This window comes from Heterocephalus glaber, unplaced genomic scaffold, assembly GCF_053883595.1.
Source record: "Heterocephalus glaber isolate CG9 unplaced genomic scaffold, H.glaber_assembly_v1.0 deba00001608, whole genome shotgun sequence".
NCBI classification, from domain to species: Eukaryota; Metazoa; Chordata; class Mammalia; order Rodentia; family Bathyergidae; genus Heterocephalus; species Heterocephalus glaber.
Window position 1 is genome coordinate 2,400,148 of NW_028258379.1, and position 23,498 is coordinate 2,423,645.

A 23,498-nucleotide genomic window follows, 5' to 3' on the forward strand; every position below is an offset into this window, starting at 1 on the left:
AGGATGTACCTGGCCATGTTCATCCCCCCAGGATTGTGGGCTCGCTGTAGCCTGTAATCCCATCCCCCTGAGGAGCCACGTTTGAACTTTCTGGCCCCTTGAGTGAGATCTCTCCAGAAAGCTCATCTTCTTTTTTCCTTTAGACAGTCTCCACCTCTTCCACTCTTGTAGATCATTTCTCTTCAGCGCCAGCAAACACCTACTCGTAATCCAGATACCATCCTTCTCTAAGACTTGCAGGGAGGATGGGAAAGGCTCCAGGTCAGCTGCCCTGGGGCTCTTTATTCTCGGATTAAGAAAAGGAAAAAGAAGCCTTAAGAAGGGGGAACCTGACTGCCTCTTCTCCCCTTGGGCACATGGGGATCTTCTGGAGTGAGTATTTAATGAAGTAGTTTGGGCTTACGATAGTAAGAAATTTCCTTCCATGAAGCCTCTTAGAAGGCATTGCTGTCTTCAAATGGAACTACAACTCTGCTTTCTTTGAAGACAATTGTATAAGCCCCAAATTTTCCTGTTAAAATCTCCTTCCCTTGATACCAAAACTACACACAACAAAAACAAAAATACAAAAGAGAGGCCACATCAAAGTAAAAGGCTTCAGCACAGTAAAGGGAGCAATCACCAAAATGAAAAGACAACCCATAAAATACAAGAAAGTGTTTTCAGACCATATAATTGGTAAGGGGTTAATATCCCCCCAAAAAAGGAATTCCTACAATCCTACAGTCTTATAGCAAAATGAAACAAAACAGCAATCCAATTAAAATAAAATGGCCAAAGGACTTGAATGGAAATTTCCTCTAAAGAAGATAAAGAGTTGGCCAACAGATAAGTACCTGACATCACTAATCATCAAGGAAATGCCGGTCAGAACCACAGTGAGAGATCATGTTAGGGTGGTTTTTATTCAAAACAAACAGACCTACACAGAATAAAAGTGCTGTCAAGGACGTGGAGAAAAAGAGAATCATTATACACTACTGAGAGCAATGTAAATTGATGTAGCTACTAAGCAAAGCAATATAAAGGCCTGGTAATCCCAGCACTCTAGGAGCTGAGGCAGGAAAATTATAGATTTGAACCCAGCCTGGGCAACTTAGCGATGTAGTAAGATCCTATCTCAGAAAATAAAAAAGAGCTGGAGATGTAGCTTAATGCAGAAGCCCTGGTTTCAATCCCCAGTACCACCAAGCAGACAGCACCTAGAAGTAGAACTACTGAGTGGCCCAGCAATCCTACTTCTGTGTATCCGTCCAAAGAGACTGAAATCTAGATCTTAAAGAGGGGCCTGCTACTTCGGTTTGGATGTGATTTATCCCTTCCCAAACTCGTGTTGAACTTTGGGTCCTAATGTGACCATGTTTAAAGGTGATGGGACCTCGAAGAGATGGTTAGCTCAACGAGGGATTAATGCAGTTCCCGAGGAGCTGGATTCGTTACTGCAGGGATGGGTTGGAATACAGTGGAGCCACCCCTTGTGTATCCTCTCCACACAACACTTGCCCCCCCACTTTCTTGCCATGTTACAGTGCAACACGGGGCCCTCGCCAGGTATGTCCATTCAGTCTTGGACTTTCAGCCTCCAGAACCAGGAGCTACATGAACTTTTTTCCTTTATAACTCACCTAATCTCAGGTAACCTGTTACAGCAACAAAAAATGGAGTAAGACATCTGTACCCCTATCTTCATTACAGCAATACTCACAGTAACCAAAATATGGAAACAGCCTTTTTAAGTTGTTTTAAGTCCGTCAGCAGACAAAAAGATGAAGAATGTTTGCTGTGGAATGTTCATTGGGCTTTAAAAAGAGGGGAATTCTGTGATTCACGACCATGTAGATGGACCTGGGGGGCATCACACTAAATGAAATAAGCCAGGTGCAGAAAGATGGGATCTAAAGAAAGTCCAGCTCATACAAGCAGAGAGTAGAACAGTGATTGCTAGGGAGTAGATGGGGAAAACAACGGGAAAGTGTTGATCAAAGGTTACAAAGTTCTAGTTATACGAGATAAATAAGCTCTAGAAATTTATTGTACAACACAGGGCCTATGATTAACAATACTGTATGGTATACTTAAAATTTTGCTGAGGGCACATAGTTAACCCAAAAAGGTAAATAAGGCAGGAAGAAATTTTTGAAGATGATGAATAAGTTTATTTCATTGACTGTAGTGATGATTTCATGGGTATATACTTATCTCCAAACACACCGAACTGTATATATTAAATATCTACAGCTTTTTGTGTGTCAGTCATATCCCAAGAAAAGTTTAAAAAAAAAAAAACTCCCTCCTTTTGGTTCCTCTAACTTTAACATAGCAGTTGACAAAAAGAATGAGTATTAGGAACCACTGTTATTTCCTCAATTATAAGAAATCATAGATTATAAAATGCTGATGATTTTTTATTTGTTCAAAATAAATTTTCTCAATTATAAGAAATCATAGATTATAAAATGCTGATGATTTTTTATTTGTTCAAAATAACAGTACTGGCAGCTGGCAAGTGTTTTTTATTTGTTTTAAAGAACTTCCCTGTTTCAGAGGCATTGCAGGAGACAGAGCAAGCAAAGATCTTAGAATCGAGGAAGCAGAGGGGGCTCGAGTCTGCTCCTCCTTGGGTAGCAGGAAGCAGTTTTCCCTGCCCAGACACAGAGATGAAAGACACTTGGTTACCAACATGATTAGGGCTGGCCTAGAGAAGCAGAAGATAAATCTGTAATCAGCAGGATTTGAAAGTACTTCCCTTTGTGGGTGTGAGTCCCTCTTCTGCAGAAGGAGGCTGCCTGGAGCAGTGGTCTGTAGACACCAGCGTTTCCCCTGCATCAGAGGAGCCTTCCAGCTCCATAGATTTGTGCTGAGATTTCTTTCTTCCCCAGAAACAAGGGAATCTGCTCTAGATAAGAGTGGGTGGGTGTCCCCATATTATATTGGGTAAAAATGCAATGCGGATAAGGTGGGTGAGCTTATCTTGTCAAGGAGGCTCTGTTAAAAATGGAGTCGGCTGTAAGTGGTCTTTCTTCATGGGGTTTCTTGTCTCTGTAAGTATATCTTGAAGAGCAGAGCTTGAGGACACTATTTAATCAGTCAGGACTCAGAGTCAGAGGGTTTTTTTCTGTTTGCTTGCTTGTTACTTTTTCGGGGCAATGCTACTAACTAGTTTTATAAACATCCCATTTTTTTCTCAATTGACTCCCATCCATGTTTTCATGTTCCTTGAGGTGAGCATTATTCTGATTGCTGTTCAAATTCCTGCAATGCATTCTTGTGTTCTGGTTGTTTTGTTTTGCAGAACTGGGGATTGAACCCAAGGACCCGTGCATGCTGGATGGGGTGTGCTCTATTCCTGAGCTACACCCCTGGCCCCTGTGATGCACTCCTAGCATAGGTGGTAGGCTGGGCCAGTGTGGCATCTGGGTATCAGTGCAGAGGCAGAATAGACTCAGAAAGAGTCCTGAATTCTGCTGGCCCTCCTCCAAGTGCCGGAGCTTGCAGTTTCCAGGAACCAGAGTCAATGCAGGTTGTGAGTTACAGCGTCACCATGTGCTTGTGGTTTACCAGTGCTCTTTCGGTTTGGATGGTGCCCTTCGCCCCATTCCTGGCATACTGCGGTGCACTCATTTGCCCTTGGTTGGCTGGAGCTTTGCACACATGAAGGCTAGACATGGTTAAGTCACCCATGAGCCTTGTTTGACCATGATGGAGACTTCCATGTATTTACCAAGTTCAGGATCTCCTGAATACCTGCTTTGTACTTTGTTTGCCTCTGAAGGTGAAAGGATAGATGAAACAAGGTCCTTGTACTCAAGGATTTAGTCTGTGGAGGGTTCCAAATACACCTACAGTGACAATGTAAGACCACAAGGGCTTAAAGTGAAACAGAGTGTGACGGGAACACAGAAAAGGCCGGTGTCTGCTTTGACGGAGGGGTAGGAGGAGGCTCGGGGAGATGGCATTGGAGCCAGCCTCGAAGAGTATGGAAGGTTTTGGTCCCCAGTGAAGTAGGGGAAAACAGGGACAGGGGCATGGGAGGAGAGCATGCTTTCCTGAGGAACTAGGAGGACTCCTGTAACTCACTGTGACCAGGACTAGGGGGGGGAGCAGCAAAACAGAGGTGGTGATTGAGGGAGACTGGGATGAGAATATGGAAGGTTTTGAATCTGCATTAGGAAGATTGGGTTTTATTTGCCTGTCAGTAGAAGACATCAGAGTTTTTTGAAAAAGAGACTAACAGGAAATAATGTGTTAAAGTGCAGAGAAGGGAGGAGTTCAAGTAGGAGATCTTGTCATAGATCAGGCAGAAATAGTCACAGCCTGAACAAGTGGGGAGAGAAGGGAGAGAGGACTCGTGTGGGACAGAGGGCAGGACCCTGAAGGGACCTGCAGTGAAGCAGATGAGAGCCCAAGGAGCAGTTATCAGAGATGGCCCCATGATTTCCAGCAAAAAAAAACCTCAGAAGCTATTAGCTGAGTAAAGACAGCCGTCAGAGTGTAGTTTTCCTGCTTTTGTGTTTGAGAGGTTGAAACATCCCTGGAAACTCTGCCCAAAGAGCAATTCACAATTCAGATCTGGGTCTCCGGAGAGAAGCATCGGGGTGGAGGTTGGCCCTGGAGCCGTCTGTCCAGAGTAACACTTGCGCTCAAGGGGTTCACGCACACAGGGAGAGAGCCAAGCAGTGTGCTTGTCCACAGTTGGGCAGAGGGGCCCTGAGTGGCCTCTGGAGCCTCACCCCATCTGTGTTATCGTCAGGGTTTTTATAATGACCGGGAGTTTTCTGGCAGATGGTGGTTACCGGTCTTGAGAACAGGAGCCTTTTTAAACTGCACAGAGGTGCCATATGGCCTGGTAGGGGTGCTGGGCCAGGAGCAGAGCCCTAGGGGACCATCCACCCTCCCTGGGTGGGGCCTGCAAGGAGACATTTGAAGGTAGTTAAGGATTAAACATGATTGCTCTTAGTTGCCTTGAATCTGCCTGGAGTTTAGTTATCAAGTGGGCGCCCTTATGTTACCCTGGTTTGATGGCTCAGGAGAGCCTGGCTCATCCAGTCCATCCAGACTCCCTCCTCATGGACCAAATGTGTTTCTTGTGATGCCAGCAGTGGGATTAGGATATGTCTGCCTTTGGTTGGGATATGGACTCATCTCACTTGTAGCTGTGCTCCTGCAGTGCCTGCCAGGTGACCATCGTCTAGGGCCATCTCTCCACAGTGCCCACCCAGAGCTTTCCCTGGGGATGGCTAGGGGAGAAGGCCATGATTTCTGTACCTGGAAGAGGGCACCCCTAGTCTATTCACCCTGTCCCACCTGGCTCTGCCAGCTCAGAGCTGGCAGGGGCCACTCCTGTCCCACTGCAGGAAGAACCTCTCAGGTAGTGGAGGAAACATTCTGCCTCTTGAACACCAAAAGAAAGAAAAGGTGTCCCCAGAAGCATGGCTTGGAAGCTGGCATGGCTCCTTCTTGGCAGGAACTACAGAGGCTCTCAGCCTCCCCCACATGGGCCAGGAAGAGTTGGAATGCTTCCTGTAGAAGAGAAAGTGTGTGCCTTGGCACAGGGCTCTCTGCCCACACAGACCTGTCACTCCTGCCTCCCGGCACTTGACAAATTTGCATCCGTGGAAAGTTACAGGAGCAGGGACAGCACCAGCCTCCTGGCCAGGAATGTGCCACATAACCCAGATCAGAAACTCCAGGTTCAGTCCTGTGTCAGCGAAATCCCGGCCACTCCAGGAGAGGCTGTGTGGAGCAACCAGGACAGAGCGAGATGGGGTTCATCGGAGTGCGTGGAACGTGGCTGCTCATTCATTTCCTCAGTCAGTCAGTTGGAATGTTTTCTTTCAAAATAATACACTTTTCAGATCTTGAATTTTTTTCTTCTATCAGTTTTCTGCTTCTTAATTTGAATGAATAATAGAATCCCCTCTCTGCTTACCTTTTTATTTTGGGGGGGTAGTACTAGGGATTGAACCCAGGGCCTTCATGATGAGCTACATCCCCAGCCCTCCCCCTCCACCCAGGACTAGAGATTGAACTCAGATTCTTTGCACTGAGCTTCATTCCCACCCCTTTTTATGTTTTATTTTGAGATAGGGCATGGCTGTGTTGCCCAGGCTAGGCTCAAATGAGCGATCTTCCTGCCTCTGCCTTCCAGGCTATTGGGATTAGTCTGTCTGTCTGTCTCTGTTTCTGTCTGTCTCTCTCTCTCTTTCTCTCTTTCTTTCCTTCTTTTCCTCTTTATCTCAAGTGAGTTTAGCTCCCTGACTTTGTGGATCAGAAGTCCTCAGGGAGTTCTTGGGCCAGGACTTCATACGCTGCAACTGCATCTTGGAAATGGGCTAGTGATAGATCACATGACCTCTTCAGAGAAAGAGCTGTGAAGCAGAAAGCGGGGGAAGAGAGTTACTTTGCAGCTTAGGAGGAGAACCCAAGAGATCAAGGTGTTGGAGCTGCCTTCCTTAGAAATGCAGGGATCTACCTGATGCCCAGGGGATTTTTTGATTCAAAAAGAAATTAACTCCATTATGATGGAAATTGTGTTCTTTGGTTTGGCCTTAAAGGACCTGCTTTTTTCAATTCTTTTATTGGTACACTTTAGGTATACAATATGTTTACATTTATCATTGGGTGCTTGTACCTGTACGTGATGAATCTTGGTTCTTGTTTTTTTCCCCATTACCTGTGCACCCTTCACCCCCTCCACCCTTCCCTATTTATATAAATTTCATTTCCATTTTTTTTTTCTTTTCTCATAATTTTTCCTTTCCTTTCTTCCCTTTCCCCTTCCTCTGCCACCACCACTACACCTTTGGACCTTTTCCTATTTCAAATTATCAATTATTCATTTTAATCGCTTAAGGGACTTTCTAAGCTTTCAAATGTTTTCCTATATAATAGTCCATCCCTTCTGGCTTTGGAATTTTCCATGAGATGCCTAACAGAAAATACCTCAACTGAGTTTTTCAGCTTGATGAAAGACTTTGGGAATTTCGTCAAGCTATATTTTCCTGAACTGACCTTTTAATTTTATGCAAGATGAGCAGGAGCTATTTGTCTTGTCTGTTTTATAATACCACATTGCTGTAAGGATGGTTACTCGCCAAGCAAATACATGAGTAACTGTTTGTTGTGCCTATAAGCCCAGTTTTCTTAGATTAACTGTAGGACTGGATTAAGAACCAGAAAAGGAACAGTGCAATCCGGTGGGTGGCAGAAGAGATTTAATGCAAGATGCAGAGTCTTCATTTCTTCCTCATTCCGTCAGCACCCACTGTGCACAGAACACTGATGTGGTATTGGAGGGAGAGACACAGGCTGGGAAGTTGGTACCCACAGGGGTGCATGGCTACAGGGTATGCAACCAACACTTAGGCTTAGAACTTAGCACTGCTTAGTTAGGCCAGTACTTCATTGTCCACCGAGTCCTGTGTGAGCCACCTTGTTCAGGGATGCGAGAGCTAAAATAAGCATGGAAAAGACACGGTCTGCCATAAATGCTTTTGTCCTAGTATACACTAGTGTCCTTCAGAGTACAGAGGAAGGTACCAGGCTTGTCCTAGGAAAGTATGTAGAAGGCTACACAGATGGAGAAGCTTGTGTTGAGATGGAAGTAATCCACCCAGGAGAGAAATAGGAGGAAGGGTAAAGACAGAGTTCCTCCAGCTGTGTATACTGGTAACTCAGCAGAGGTGTGCATGTGTGTGTGTGTGTGTGTGTGTGTGCGCGTGTGTGCACGTGTGTGTTTCCTTTCTAGTCTGCTTAGTACTAATACTTCTATAAAATATAATCAAATTACTTAAAAAAATGAAGACTCAGACATATAAAGCAGAAGCCCAAATTTTTATTATCAGATTCACCAGACACAAAATTATGATCAAATAAGAACAGGGTTAGGGTTAGGGTTAAGAAGACAGTCCATAGACCACTCTTTGAGCCACACTGCTTCCAGCTGAGGAGGACATGTGAGGGGGCCCAGGGGTCTATGACAGGCTGCAAGTGGTGCTTCTTGGAGCTTCTGTGGGGAAGGAGACAGACTGGACCAACAGCCAGGCTGACAGTGGTCCACTCTCAACCCCAAAGCCCCACAGGAACCACTACAGCCTCAAGCATCAAGGAAAATATCAGAATTGCATTGCAGGAAAAGTGACTGCTACATCACAGGGAAGGGTTGAGGCAGAGGTGAGAAACGATGGGGCTTACAGAGGCCAGGCGGATCAGTGGAGAGAAGAGAGTCGGTTCTAAATATAACTAGGAGTCATTGTCCATTCTTAGTGATTGACCAGATGTCAGAAGTGGGAAGTGGGTGTCATTTGTTCCCAGCTCATCACTGTCATTGTCAGACAGAGGCCCAGAGATGGGACAGAGCCCATCCCAGAGAGTCTTGTTTTTCAGCTCAGAACATATTCTTGTCCCTTGCTGGACTTCGTACCAGAAAGCCATAGCGTTCTAGTTTGTTCATGGCTTCCTCTCCCTCACCTGTGCTGTCTGTGCAAGAGGGGAAGGAACAATTTTCATGAGATTTGGGTTCACCCTGCTGCCAGCCTTGTTGGCTCCTCTGTACCCTCTCATCCTGGTCACTCTCCTAATGACAGAAGCCACTCCAAGAGCTCATGGTGTCCTATAGTAGCCAGTGAAATCCTTGTCAATCCTCTTTATGCAGTTGATGGAATTTTAATGTCCTTCTTTTAAAGGAACAAAGGTGGTTTTCATCTATAAACCAAACTTGAACGGGCAGTCACCAAGCAATGAAGATTTTCATTTCTGTTCTTTTTTAGATATTAGTTTGGTTCATGATTGGTCTTAAAGGATTAAAGCCTGCAGTAGGGTGGACTTGAGAGTGTGTTCAGAGCTACAGAGGTTCCTGGGATGCCATCCCCAAAGCAGGAGACCCCAGTAAGCAATGGCAGCTTTGTGATAGGTTCAGAAGCCCAGCACAAGCAGAATCCCCCCAGCTTCCCAGTAGTTCCTCCAGGTCTTCCCTAATCCAACCTCCCTGGGGCCTCAGACCAAACCTACTCCAGATGTTCATAGAGGGGTGTTGCTGTTCAGATTAACAGCCATTTATTGGGGCCTATTATGTGCAAAACACTGTTGGGTACTGAAGAGAACCACAAAACATAAGACAGAGAAATGAAAATAATGAAGCATCTCTTATCAGGAAGATTACAGTTTATTTGGGAAAGTAAGACTCATAAGATAACAGCTCAGGGTGGGATTTTAGAATTTGTACTTGAGCATGGTAGGAATTTCCCCTTGGCCTGCCTATCTGTGTGGCAGTGGACTCCTTTCTGCACCAGGCATCTGGATATGTTCTGTCCCCAGAATTAGTCATTCTGGCTTTGCTACCAAGTAAGTCATTTCATGGACTGTGGTTCCCTAGTACATGAGCAGTATGCCCCATTTTTCTGGTATATTAAACCTTGTATTTGTGAAATGTCTTTAATTATATCTGTAATGTACATATGGACATCTAAGGATGCTGTAAAGGTCACCCATGGAGTAAGACACCATTGGTGACTATTTGGATCAAAACCTTGGAACCTTGATGTTTCAATAGATGAATTTGAGAGCCTGTGGAAATTGGCCAAACTAAAATGATCATTGGGTCGATTAGCCCAGCATTTAATGCAGTGCCTTAGTCCTTTCTCAAAAGGTCTATTCATTCTCCTACTTTTGCATAGGGTGATGCTTTTTAAACTAAAAATAAGACACATAAGCTCAAAGATAAATTTTCCTCTGATTTGTGAATTCTATTTATCTTTAAGATCTTAGGAAGTTGTGATGACTCACAATACATTTAATAGGTTACTTTTATTAGGAAGAATACTATGACAAAATTGAAAACATTCTTTGGATGATGTCCCTACATATAAATACTCAAATATTTAAGAATGAATAATTAAATGTTGTCTTGGGAAAAGTAGGCTGTTGAGGTATAAAATCAAGTGCTGGGGACAGAGTAACTGTTCAAGAAGTATTAATAAGGCCTCCCAAAGGGAATTTCTTAGGAAAAAATTCAATGCCTTTTGCAGTTTGCTATGAGCCCTGAATTAGTAGGAAATCAGTAAAGTTCCCTAAAAAAAGACTCAAGAATGTGTTTGCTGTCTTTTGTTCAGCCTGCAATCAGTACTCTGGAGGTGACCTGAGAAATATTTCCAAGCCTGACCTTGGAGTCTATAATCGGATTAGGGTAAATAGAACTTTTTATTTAAAACATAATTAGAGAACAAAGGAATACTGACTATAATCCAGAACTAAATGTGAGGTATGTATTTAATTTTTTAAATTTTTTTTTTTTTTGGTACCGGGGATCAAACTCGGGACCTTTCGCTTGTGAGGCAGGCGGCGGCACCACTGAGCTAAATCCCCGGCCCAAGAGTAAGAAAAATTTATTGAGAAAAAGAAAGCTTCTGTCTAAGACAGAAAGGGGACCAGAAAGTGAGTTGCCCACTCACCCCACGTTTCAAAGATGTTTTATACAGCAAAGCCATGTGGTGAGGTGGGTACAAAGTGGGACAAAACTATAAGACCCAATGGAAATTTACAAGGTGGGCATGAGGTGGGGCAGAATCATGACCAACCAATAAGATTACAAATATAGTCACCCAGGTAATATTGATTAAATGGGGATCGAATCAGGGAGCAAGTCACATAGCAATGAGTACAAGGATTTTCAGTAAGGGTGGGTCAGGGATCTTTCCTGGAGAGGCTGGGTTAAGACCTTGCCCCCCCACCCAGGTGATTGACACCTATGTAGAATATCAATCACTGCTGTTCATCCTACATGGTGTGATAGTTTCTCTCCTTTTACAGTGCTGGCCTTCAGTGAATGTGTCTTCACTGTCCTCCATGTTGGCTCCTGGAGGGCTGGCCCTGTCCAACTGCCTACAAGCTATCTAATTAACTTACCTATCTGCAGTATTCCCCCCTCTGAAGAAGCACTCCTAACTGCTGTGAGGGGGCAAAGAGTGAAAACCTTTCTGGCTACTTCCAGCTGAAGAGCGTCGTAGTTGTGATCAGCAGTCAGTTATTCTACAGAGAGTCTTATCTAAAGGCCTTTTATAAGCACCAGGCATTGTCATCTTGGTAGCAGTATAGCTTTGAGTCTGGAGGAGACAAAGCCAAAGAAACAGTTACGAATACATGGGTAGGGCCAGGATGTAGCTCAGGGGTTCCGCCGCCTGCCTCGCCAGTACGAGGTCCCGAGTTCAATCTCCGGTACCCATAAAAAAAAAGAATACATGGGCAAGGGGGAAGGGGAAGTGGGAGGGGTAGGGGAAAAGAAAGAAAGGAATGGAATTAATATGAGAAAAAGAAAAAATGGAAACAAAGCCTTTGTAGATAGGGAGGGATGGAGAGGTTGAAGGGAGGGCAGGGGAATGGGGAAAAAATAAGAACCAAGATGGATTATGTAAAGGTGAAGATTTCCAATGGTGAATGTCATTATATTGTATACCTAAAATGTACCAATAAAATTAATTTTAAAAAAAGAATACATGGGCCAAATTATAAGGTCAGCAGGATTGCCACGAATGTAGCCAACAAGGGTTTCCACTGGGAGGAGGTAGTAATGGCCTCCCACAAAGAGGCTAAGAAGTTCCAGGGGACTTCAGAATCCAGCAAGGTCCTATTGTATAGGTTAGCAGTTATGAGCTGTTTACAAGGTTGATCTGGTGGATCCTGGTAAAATAAGTCTAGCACATTTGTCATTGGTTCCATTTGTATGACTGCTTGGGGTTTGGCAGCCTCTAGGCAAGAATAAACAAAACTTTTAAGAAATTAGATCATGTATAATCTAAGCATGAGCACACTAGAATGGAAGGGCAGGTTGGGGAGAAAGTCACACTTAGAAATTGAAATAGTGATTGTAACCTGCTAGCTCTTAGATTCTTTCATTGATGAAGGTGATGTATGTATAAGTCTGATACTTTGTCATAAATCTCTGTAGTTTTAGCTCTAAGAAGATAAGAGACAATTTGAAGAACAGATGTCTCTTAAGAAATTTAAAACTCTAGCTGAGCTCTTACAGATTTTACCATAGTTTTTTCCTAATGATCCATAACTGTGGTCAGCTACTGGTATAGCCAGAAACTGCCAGAAGGGGTCAGTGACTGGAGCCCCTTTTTATATCTAGCTTTATTACTATGGCATTATTTTATACCTCTTTGGTTGTTCTTTTCTGCTGGGTGTTTAAGACCAAGTTAAAGTGAGACCTGTCAATCAGTAGGAACCTCTTGCTGTCTATCAAGGTCAGTTAAGTCTCCTCAGGCATTGCTTTGGAACCATGCGTAGAGCCTCTCAGCTCCTCTGTCAGTGTCACCCGTCAGGATGGGTCACGGCCTTGCTTGACCATGTTGCTTTCTGTGAAAGAGTGGGAGATTTTTCCCTCTTGGTGACCCTCCTTTGGCACACAGTACATTTGTCCTCTGGTGCCCAGCAATCTCCCTGCTCAGGAGGTGGAGTGACTTACCAAAGATGTAGGATCCTGTAGGAAAGGTTCCTTTGTGTCCTGGATCTTTGTTGACCTTGAGGGGCCAGGGCCAAAATATTGGCTGCCCTCATAGCCCAGTTATCTTTCTCGTTTTGGTCTCCATGAGGTATGTATTTAATTCCAAGGACCTGGGCGTGCTTCTTAACTACAAGTTCGTCTGGGGTTATTTGAAGCCTTCTGTTTACATGGCACAGGTTCTATCTCTTTTTGACAACAGCTAACCAGGTGAGGCCTGCTGAAGTGGCCACAGTGCAGGTTCAAGCTGGAAGGCTGCCTCCCCTCCCTGATATTGCATTAGGCATTGCTAATGCTGGCAAAGATTTGCGTTGAGCCCCTTGCCAAAAGCAGCCTGCACATCCCCTCCAGAGTTTGGTCCTATGTACTGCCCTCCTTCCGGTCATGAGGCATTCCCCAGTACCTCCTGGCAAGAGTGCTCGCATCCCTCTCAACACTGTATAAGGCTATGCCCCTGGGCAGCAAGTGGCCACTGCTCTGCTTGTTTTCCCAAGCCAAAGAGAACTTCTTGTTCTGGAAAAGCAAGGACATTACTGTTTCCTGTCAGGCAGATGTCTACAAGGAAGCAGCCTCAGAGCTGCCAGGCTCAATGCCCCTTTAGTAAGAACAGCTTTGCATTTCCATGAGAGGAGCCAACCACGGGTAGGCAGACTAACATGACTCATTACCCTGCACTTTATGTATTTTCTAAAATAAATTGTGTTTCTTACCTTTGAGGTTTACAACATGATGTTTTAGGGTACAAACAGGTAGTAATATGGTTACTATAATGAAGCAAATTAGCCCAATTCAGTTTTATTAACCATAGTCCTCACGTTGAACATTGAATCTCTAGCTTTGTTCATACTACATCTAGTCAGTGTTCTGTGTTTTTGACAGCCCAGTTGCTTGTCTTATCTTGCCAAGGAGGAAAGCTACAGCATTTATCACCTATAATAATAATATGCCAACAAATAACTGACATTTACCTAGAGCTGTGTGCCCTCCAACATTCCTTAGTTTCACTCCATTTCATGGATCTGTTAGCATAAACCTGATAAGAGCCATCTACTCTGTGGGGCCCTGGCCATCCCCACTCAACAGCCACCCCTAGTTCTGATTAATATCTTATTTATTGTTAAACAGGAAACCAACTTCTGAGTCCATCTCCATGGAATCATTCTTCCTGTCATGTTCATGTAACCAGTAAGACAGTCCTCCACACCTATCCTGTCCACAGCTTGCAGGCTTTCAGAATCACTTATAGTTCTTTGGTCCTGGGTGCTCCTGACCTTGAAGGATTGGCTATTAAAAAACCTCTATTTCTTTGTTGGGTTTCTGCAGCCAGGAAGCAAAACCACCCAAGCAGGTGGTTTCCTGTGGGTTAGCTGTACTTGGCTGGCTGTGTCGGGGGGGGGGGAGCCGGAAAATGCTGCCTTACCAGTTTATCCCCTCTGGACTGGCAAGTCCAAGTATGCTGTTAGCTCCAGAACCCTGTCTTTGTTGTCAGCACGAGGCCCACTGTCAGGTAGCTCTACCCCGCCCCCAGGCCCATCACCTCCAGGCATCTTTGTGTGAAGCCCTCTGTCTTGCTGGTGCATCTGCAAGCCGAATGCCACCAGGTATCAGGTAAGAAGCACCTTGGCAAGGAGAGTCGATGAGAGAGGTTTTCTTGGCAAGTACAAAATCCAAGCACTGTAAGGAGCCGCTAAGTAAATTTGTACTGCTTGAGCCAGGGAATCTCAGCCCTCCTGGTAGAGGCTGATGGTAGGCAATGTGGAATGATTTTTTTAAAAAAAGAATTCTAAGTCTCAACCATCAGCCTGATGGCTCATTTATTTGGTGACCCTAAGAGGAAGTATGACTTGCGAATTGTAGATGTTAATGAAACTGGGTTCTTCCTGTGTTTTTCCACAGTCAGAGAATGTACTTTCGTTATGTTCTTTGCTACCCTGAGACAAGGTGAGGGGAAGTCTCTTGATCTCTTTGCCCAGGTTTGAGTTGGTCCCCTGTGTGCACAGTAGTGAAAGTGGAAACACACTGCCAGGATGTCTGGGTGTCAAACACCCAGAGTGGGTGGAGACCATCACATGATCTGTGGGATTGCTCTGTGGGTCCCCAGCTGTTTTAAAGGGGATGTAGTAACCGATTTACACAGAAGTAATTTTTATAATTTCCCATCCCGTGTAGCTGTTGGAAGGAGGAATGAGGAGGTGGGAGAAAAGAGCTGGGTTGGAAATTACCAACTTCATTCATTAAAAAATGAATTTTGCTTTCAACCTCATAATGATGAATGTAAATGTCTTGCAGATGTGTTCTTGAGCAGATGTTCAATAGATCAGGCTTCAGAAATACCAAATAACATGTCATTCCATGGGAAGAAACATCAGGGAGACTTCATTTAACAATTAGGAGTGTTGCTTGCTTTTTTTTTTTTTAAAACAGGGACTCATTTTTATACTTCAGTTGGTTGAGACTGCAGAGACGGGGCTATTGAAAATATAAATACCATCTGCAACAATTATGTATATAGTAGACACTGGCTAATTTCAGTGTGCTGGAAAAGTGAGTGAGGGCAGCAGATTCAGAATTCTGAGTTCACAAATATACAGGTTCTTTAAACAAGCAAGCTGATTTTTTTTTTCAACATTCCTTTGTAGTCTTAATTCCAGATGAAATTCTTATCATTCCTACCAATGGGTCATTTGCTTAAACATCTTCCTTAAGGCCTTAAATGATACAGAAACCAAATAAAAAGATTAAAGCCAGACTACATAAACATGTATTTTAATAATTTGCTCCTAGTTATCAAAATAATACATGATTCCTATAATGAAATTTAGAAAATGAAAAAAAGTGAAAATTATCCATGAGCATATCACTCACTCAGAAGTAGACTTTTAACTTTCTCTTTCATCTCCTTTCTCCCCTTTCCCTCCTATCTTGCCTCCTTATCTTTATCTCCCTCCCTTGGCAACTGTAGTGCAATTAAGAGAAAATACAGCTTTGCCTCCCAAGATCTTTTTTTTTTTTTTTTTTTTTTTTTTTTTTGGTGCCTGGGATTGAACAACTTTGTATCTTATTCTTTCACTTACAATTGTATCAGCCTTTGAATAAGTCATGGAACCCAGAAGACATAAATGAAAAACTCAGATTTGACTACATGAAAATGGGAAAGTTACCATATACAAGATTGAAAACAGTCAGGGCAATAGTATTTACCACCAATATAACCAAAAAATTACTATCTGTAATATGTAAGGAACATCTTAAAAACAACTCAAGTATGAAAATGGGTAAAATATGAATAGACCAAAAACTACAAGTGACCATTAAATATATATTTAGATATTTATGGCCATTGATACAGCATTTCCATTAAAAAGTTTTAAACACTCTACAGGTGTGCAGATAGTATCCATACCTGCATTGTTTGAAGGTGAAAAAGCTTCAAAACCTCATGTTCAGGGAGAGGGGACTGGCTAAATTCTGGTGCGTGTTGATAATGGAATTGTATGTTACCATCACCAAGAATGAGGTAGATCCATAGCATGTAAAAATATGGCCAAGACATTTTCTAAGTGAAAAAAATAAGTTTACTTCGTAATACCATTTTAGTGGAGCATGGAAGAGAAAAGATTAGAAGAATAAGAGCTCAGCATCATTTTCTCCATCATTTTCCAGGAATGATTAATTTTTAAATGAAAATACTGCTTTTATGATCAGAAAGGAATTTTTCAGAAGACATAAAATTTAGGCCAAAAAAAAATCCTTACCATTTTAGTTTCTCATAAAATTGTGCTAGCTTTGATAAAATTCTGTCATGAACATACTGTACTTTAGTTAGCCATTCCACTATTAATAAGTAATTTAACTTGTTTCTAAAGGTTCTTTTTTCTCATGTATGATACAGCAACAAACGTCTTTGTAAAATAAAACACAGAGGCTTACATTCACAGGAGCATCACATGGCAAGTTCAAGGGTTTAATCTAGAACCTCTCGTGAGATTAGCAGTGTGAAGGGGTGATGTTTTCCAGTCCTTTTACATCGCAACATAACCGTCATGGCCGGCACAGGGCAGACAGTGGGCCGAGACTGCTGAGCTCTCAGCTCTGCCTCCACACAGGGTATCGTTCATCACTGAGGTTTGTGGTCTCAGTGTAGAAATGGCCAGGGGTCTTGTGCTCACAAGATGCTCTTCCCACAGCTCAATCCCAGGTCTTCGCCTTCTCATTTCTTACCTCTCCTCAGGTGAATTTATCCATACCCAAGTAATAACTTACACTTCTATCTCCAACCCAGCCTTTCCTCTGACTTCTAACCATATGTATTCAGCTGCCCATTAAACATCTCCACTTCCATGTCCAAAATATGGCTTAGTGTGTTCCAAATAAATTCAAGGGGCCAGAACCTGCAAGACACCCTTCCCTTTATCCTTGTGTCTTTCCATTATGAAATCTCCCCCCTACCACCCCAGAAGTTCTTGATCCATCCAGTTCTATGTACCTCACTGCCCCCACCCTAATCTAAGCTACCATTATTTTGTTTTGACATTCCAGTAGCTTCTCAACTGATTCCCTTACATTCACTCCCAGCCCCTCCAATCCATTTTCCATATTGAAGCTGGAGACCTGCGGAATCAGAAATCTCATGCCACATCTTGCCTGTGTAAGGCTTTCAATGGTTTCTCTTTGCTCTTGGACTAAAGATTGAAATCCTCACTGGACCCTGTTTTATCTGGCTCTTGCTCACTGCTCACTACCTTCATGCTCTGCACAAATGAAGGGGGAAGGGGTGTGTTTTAAGTTTTTTGACAGAATTCAGGTTATGCTTTTCACAGTGATGTACATAAAACATCCCCTGTGTCTTTGGGATATTTATTGGTTCTCTCAGATGGTTCTTGTTTCACTGAGTAAAATCCTCTCAGGAAACATTTTACCAAGAGAACTGCCTGCCAGTGATTCTGCCATGCAGAAGAGAGGGTGCTGGAGGATGTGGACATCAGCACAACTTGTGCTGATGTTACTTACCCCTGGGTAGCTATATGATCTTGGAGTAGACCTTAACTTCAAAAGGTTATTTTGAGGATAAGATAAAATGGACAAAGCACTTAGAATTTGGCAAACATATACGTTACATTAGCTACTGATACGTTATACATTACATTAGCTACTGTTGACACTATTGCTACTATCCACAAAAGCTTTCTTCAAATAAAAACACACACAAATGTGCAACAAACAAAAAGCAATGCCCTGACAATTGTTTATTATTTTATGATAACGTATCAAAGTTTTGTGTTTTTTTTTTAAATCACTGTACTTCAGATTCAGATAAAATATTTGTAGATGAAATGATTTCATCTTTTAGATTCCTTCCAAATAATCTGAAAAAAGATGGGTCAGGAAGGGAGTGAGGAGATGCACAGAGGAAACAAGATGGGGCTTGCACTGAGATGCCGATGCTGCATGGTCAGGACGGGAGTTCCCAGATTATGCTCTATACTTCTGGTCTATGTTTGAAATTTTCCATGATATAAAGCCAGAAAATGCATTAAAAACAGTTACTGAATGTGAGTAGCTTCCTAGATTCATTCTTATTCGAGGAGCAGCTCTCTGCGGCTCACTTTCCTCTTTCTTCTGGAGGGGCTGACTGATTCCAGCAATCTGAGCAGAAAGACTCAGGCCGTTCTGTTTTTTTACTGTCAGAACAACTCAGGGTGGAAACAAAATAAATCCAATTTCTGAATCTTCTTTGTCTTCATCCTCTTGGCACTTCTCTCAGAAACTACTGTAGACATTTTAAGTAACCCTGATTAGCCAGCAAGAACAATGTACCTTTCAGGCAAACAGAGAGGATAAAATAACTCTTTCTTGGCTTGCATGACAAAAGCATTAGCTATTAAACACCAGTGCTCAGTGAGCTAATGACTGGTGAGCCCATAATTGTGTTTTGGGCATTTTAGAATCTTAGCCTCTGCCCTGTGTGAACTTGTAATCTACATTGTGTAGCCTTCTTAAATTTGGCCACTGACTTACACATTGGCGTGTGAGGCTGAGGCGCTCCAAAGCCGAAATCTGACCTCTGCACATTTCAAGTTAAAGTCAGGAGTCAGAGGGCGACTTTTGTTTTTTGCTTTTGCTTTTCTTTTTTCTTTTAATAAAGGTGTGACTTACCTTTAGTGTGGAAGCTGACCGTGGCTGTTCATGGCTCAGTGACCTTTGGATTTGTTTGATTAACCCTCTCTGTGTTTGGCTTCTTCACATAGACATAAGCCAGCAGAAGGAGGAGGGTCACTTGGTCCTCTCTGCCCTGTATTGCACCTCCTAAGTCAGTTTCCTTTGTCCAGCTTCACTAAAGAGGAGAATTTAAACTTCCATTTCAGGAGTCTTCTTTTCCCCCTGGTAGCTATTTCAAAGGCCTAAAACAAATCACTATTTGTAAGCTTAATTACTTTAGAACAAGGGTTCTGGTGAGTTTTATGGGACTTCCTTCCCTTAAAAATAAGACATGCTCTGGACTGCCCAGGCAGCTCCAGTGGTGTCTGTCATAAACCCCTCCACCTCTCTCTCTGGTTGGTACCTTCTGCCAGGATGGGCTGGGGCTGGGAAGGGGGAGGCTCAGCTCCTGCCCAGGGGGCAGACAGGTGCATACAGCCTATTCTGGAAGCCAGTGCAGGGCTGCTCTCCGACAGGTCTGTTTGCCTGGAGGAAGAGATGCAGTCAGTCGGGCTGAGAGCAGAGCTGGTGTGTTGCACTCTTCATTGAATCCTCTTGGGATCCCACTGTGAGATTTTTGTACCGTGTGTAAAACCCACTAGGGTATTTCCCTCGGGGCTTGTACAGCTCTGAAGTGCCTTAGATTAGACTGAAAAGTCCAGTTTTGGGTGCCTAACCTGCCTTTGTGGCCTCAGGCATCTTGTGACCGGGATGAGTCACAGCCCTGGGCTGCTCAGGTATGTTCCTGAGAGCTGTGCTCCGAGTCTTCTCTGTGCAGAGGGACTGTGACCAACAAACTGAATGTGAAGCACCTTCCTCTCCCTGAGCAACTCCTGCCCTCCTGACAGCAGCTGAGTAATGAGCAGTCAGACCTCTTGCCTGGGCTGTTCAGTCACAGCCTCTCTTGAGCAATCTCGGATCAGCTCTTCAGACCATTGTGGGTCTGTGTTAGCACTTGTTTCTGTTGTCCAAGCTCCTTTCCGAGATCTCAGCAGGTGTAACGGCTTCAGGAGAATCCAGAAACTCAGTAACCTTGTTTGGAAATGTGGGTGAGAGTGCTTCGTGCTTGGGCCCACATTGGCCTAGGCCACTGGGCTGGGACTTGGTGTCCATCGAACCAGCCTTATAGACTTGGTCCCCTGTGGCCTTCCTGTCTCAAGGGCCACAGACTGTCATATTTTGCTTCAGCCAGCTGCCACTCACTGATACTTGGCATCCATCCCATGGGAGCCAGGTGACCAGGCACTAACAGAGCCTCCTGAGTCAGAAGCCACTTGTGGAAGAGCAGGTGAGAGTCCATGTGGCCAGCAGTGGCCTCTCTCATGTGGCATGGCCACATCACCTCTCTCCCCATCCACACCCATGTTCCTCCAAGTCTGACTGGATGTGGCCTGAATGCCTTATGTTTACAGCGTTGAGAGTGAAGGGCAGGAGGAGGAAGCACCGTCCACAGCCTGCAGCCCACTGAAAACAGTGGCCCAGGCTGTGTGGACAGGAGATATCGGCATGGAACAGGGGTGGAATCTGATTTGGGGGTTGGGCCAGATCTGGTTTGGAGGCAGTGAGGACCGCTTGGTGAGGTGGGTGACCCTGGTCTTGTGACCCCAGTTCCAGGAGGCTTCTGCCAAAGCCAGAAGGGTGCAGGGAAGGTCTGTGCTGAGAGAGCTCTGTTCGTTTGTTTACTGCATGTGTTGAGCATTCCTGGGAAACAGGGCTTCATTTTCATTCTTGGGAGCTTTCCAGTGACCACCATCTGTGAGACCTGCATGGCCCAGCAGCGAAACTCACAGGCATGGCGTGGGAACTGGTCTCACCACTTCTGTCCTCACCTCGCTCTTCAGTACAAGGTGATCCAGGCTGGACAGAGAGAAGCCTCCCCCGGGGCCCCTCAGATCAACGGCCTTTCATTCTCAGACTGGCATGGGAAGCAGAACTCGGTCCTCTGTAAGTGAGACCTATCGAGTAGCCAGCACCATAAAGACACCGAAGGGAGGGGGATTCTGTCTCCCCCAGCCCCGCAGCCCCAGGCTGCCCCAGGCTGCCCCAGGCCAGGGCAGGGTGGATCGCCAGGTCACAGAGCGACCCTCTTCCCTTGATAGGTGTGGTTAGTTCCTAGGGAGGCAAACCATAGCCATCCTCCACTAGGCTGGCCCACTCTTTGGTCACCCTGGACTGTCAGCTGTTGTGGTCTGCAGCATGGTGACTCACCTCACTCTGGAGCAGGCTGGAGAAAAGCCAGGTGCTAGAAGCCTATGCCACACAAGGTGTTGTTTTTGGAGAATGCAGCCTTTTACCTGCACACAGTTTTGTCAATGTGCGGCTGTGTTCTTGCATACACAGAGGGCTTTTTACCAGACTTATTTGCAGGAAATTCTCTTCCTTCCAGGGGGCTTCTCTGAGTAGTGGAAGAAGGGAGGAAAGTACTTTTGTTCTGGGCTCTCTACACCCTCCTAGGCCTGCTATGGACAGAGAGGACACTTGGAAGACCCTCTTCTGATTCCTTGGTTCCCTTTTAATAATCACCCACGTCCCCGCTCACTGCCAGCTGCAAGGCAGACCCAGGAGCTGTCTTCCCACTGATTCTTCTTGGTCACCCAGAGTGCTTTTCAAGCCTCGTTACTGATGCAGTGTTCCAGAAGCTCTGCTTCCTCTCTCCTTTCTGACCCCTGCTTTCCACTCCATTTGTCACTGCCTGGTTCAGGTCTTAGCATCTCCCTGGACGGTTTCGGCTACCTCTAGCTGATCTTTTCCTGAAAACTGTTACTTCCTTACTTACAGAGATTCTCTTTTGCTTAATATTAAAATATTAAAATTCCCTGGTGTGGCATTCAGACCCTTCTCAGTGTGAAGGACCTCACTTGTCCTCCTAGTCCTGGGGTTTTTCACATCCTTGAGTGCCCCTGCAACCCCTCCAGCACAGCCACCCTCCCCTGCTGCCTCTGGGCACCTGCTCTGGCCACCAGTCTGTCACTTCTCTGCCCTCTCCTCTGCCTGGGAGACCCACTCATTCCTTCAGACCTGGTTCCATTTCTGTTTCTACAATGAAGCAGCCCTCTCTTCCCATGGAAGGAATTGTTCTCGTATGTTTCTCTTTCTCTCACTGTGTTCGATTTGTATTTTCATTTTGCCACTTGAATTATACAGCAATTGGTTCCCTGCTCTGTGTGTGTGTGTGTGTGTAAAGCTGATATTTACTGAGGATGCTGTGTTAGGCACAGTGGTGACCAAATCTGTCCAATCCCATGGAGTCACAGCCCTGGCACACAGCTGCCTCATGCTCTGAACGCCCACTGAGTACACTCTGATGGGCAGAAATGGGTGCTAGAGAGAAGCTGAGGGAAAGGCTGGTGATTTCTTATGGGAACAAGGTACATGCAAAGCCTAGAAAGGTGACATTCTGCCTCCTTTCTAAAGGACGGTCTGCATGATTCTGTGTGGTTCACCCATTCGTGGTGACCCATGATCTAGGACCCCTAAGGGCAGTTCTGAGATGTGATCTCGATTTTTGATGCAGCAATCCCAGAGAAGTCCATTTCTTCTGATAGTGTACACAAAGCCCAGCTGGCTGCTCTGTGGTCTGATCGCCTGTCCTGCAAGCCAGTTCTTCTAGTGGGTGATCTGGGGACTTCCTGTCCTGACCGATGCTGCTGTCACTTTCTTTCAGGGATCTGAAACTGGACAACGTGCTGTTGGACCACGAAGGTCACTGTAAACTGGCTGACTTCGGAATGTGCAAGGAGGGCATTTGTAATGGGGTCACCACGGCCACATTCTGTGGCACCCCTGACTACATTGCTCCAGAGGTGAGTGCACCTGCTTGGTGAAGCTTTTGAAATCTGAGCTCTGCAGTAACCCTGACCAGAAATGCCGCCCTCTGTTTTTGTGTGCCATAGCTTTGGGGCAGTATTGAAAGCCGACACCTCCAGTCTCCTATGTCTCATTGAGTGAATGGGATTGAAAATGTCCAAAGTTCCTGTAAATAAGAATTTGAGTTTAAAAAAAATCTTTTTAGTAAACCTTGTGGTTATCTTAGGTTTTGGCCATAAATGAGAACAAAGTGTATTGTGTTCATGGCTGTTTTCCTCTTTGCACTCATTAAGCAAATCCATTTAACAGATGTAAAGAAAAGCTCTTGAATCATTTCCCATATACATGGCTTCCATCCCTTCTGCATGAATATATTTCCAAAGTCCTCTCTGTTTTGGATCAGCCAATGTTTGATTGCCCAGAAGAGAAGGTGCACTGAGTGGAGCACAGTGAATACAGACCCCTCTGTGGAGATGGCGTGAAGTGTGCATGCCAGCACAGGAGACTCTAACTTCTTTTTGCTTTTATATTTCCTAATCTGTTATTGTCCTTATTCACAAAGAATACCTTGGTTTACCTCAGATGCACGTGCACTTCTCACGCGATCCCCTTTGCCCAGATCCTCCAGGAGATGCTGTACGGGCCTGCGGTGGATTGGTGGGCCATGGGCGTACTGCTCTATGAGATGCTGTGTGGTCATGCGCCTTTTGAGGCTGAGAATGAAGATGACCTCTTTGAAGCCATACTGAACGATGAAGTGGTCTACCCGACTTGGCTCCATGAAGATGCCACAGGGATCCTAAAATCTGTAAGTTTGGCTTCCCTGGCCAACTTCCAAACTAGTGCAAACCAGTTTGTTGTACATGCTTCTAATATCTTTTTTTGAATACCTTCTACCAGGAAGCCATGAGCCCTAAAATTTGTATTTCAATCTAAAGAATCAAAGAGTTATAGTTCCCCCGGGCTGTTTTCTTTTCATATGCAATAGTGATTT

The 23,498-nt window shown here is 44.6% G+C and overlaps 1 protein-coding gene across 2 annotated transcripts in view; it reads left to right on the forward strand.

The window, feature by feature from the left end:
- The window catches only part of Prkch (protein kinase C eta), a 209,799-nt gene that overhangs the window by 166,786 nt on the left and 19,515 nt on the right, over positions 1-23,498 (forward strand). For both annotated transcript variants that reach the window (XM_021247846.2, XM_004837435.3), the window contains exons 11-12: positions 22,362-22,500; positions 23,124-23,312. In XM_021247846.2, the coding sequence (XP_021103505.1) occupies positions 22,362-22,500; positions 23,124-23,312 (328 nt within the window). The remainder of the gene's footprint in view (positions 1-22,361; positions 22,501-23,123; positions 23,313-23,498) is intronic.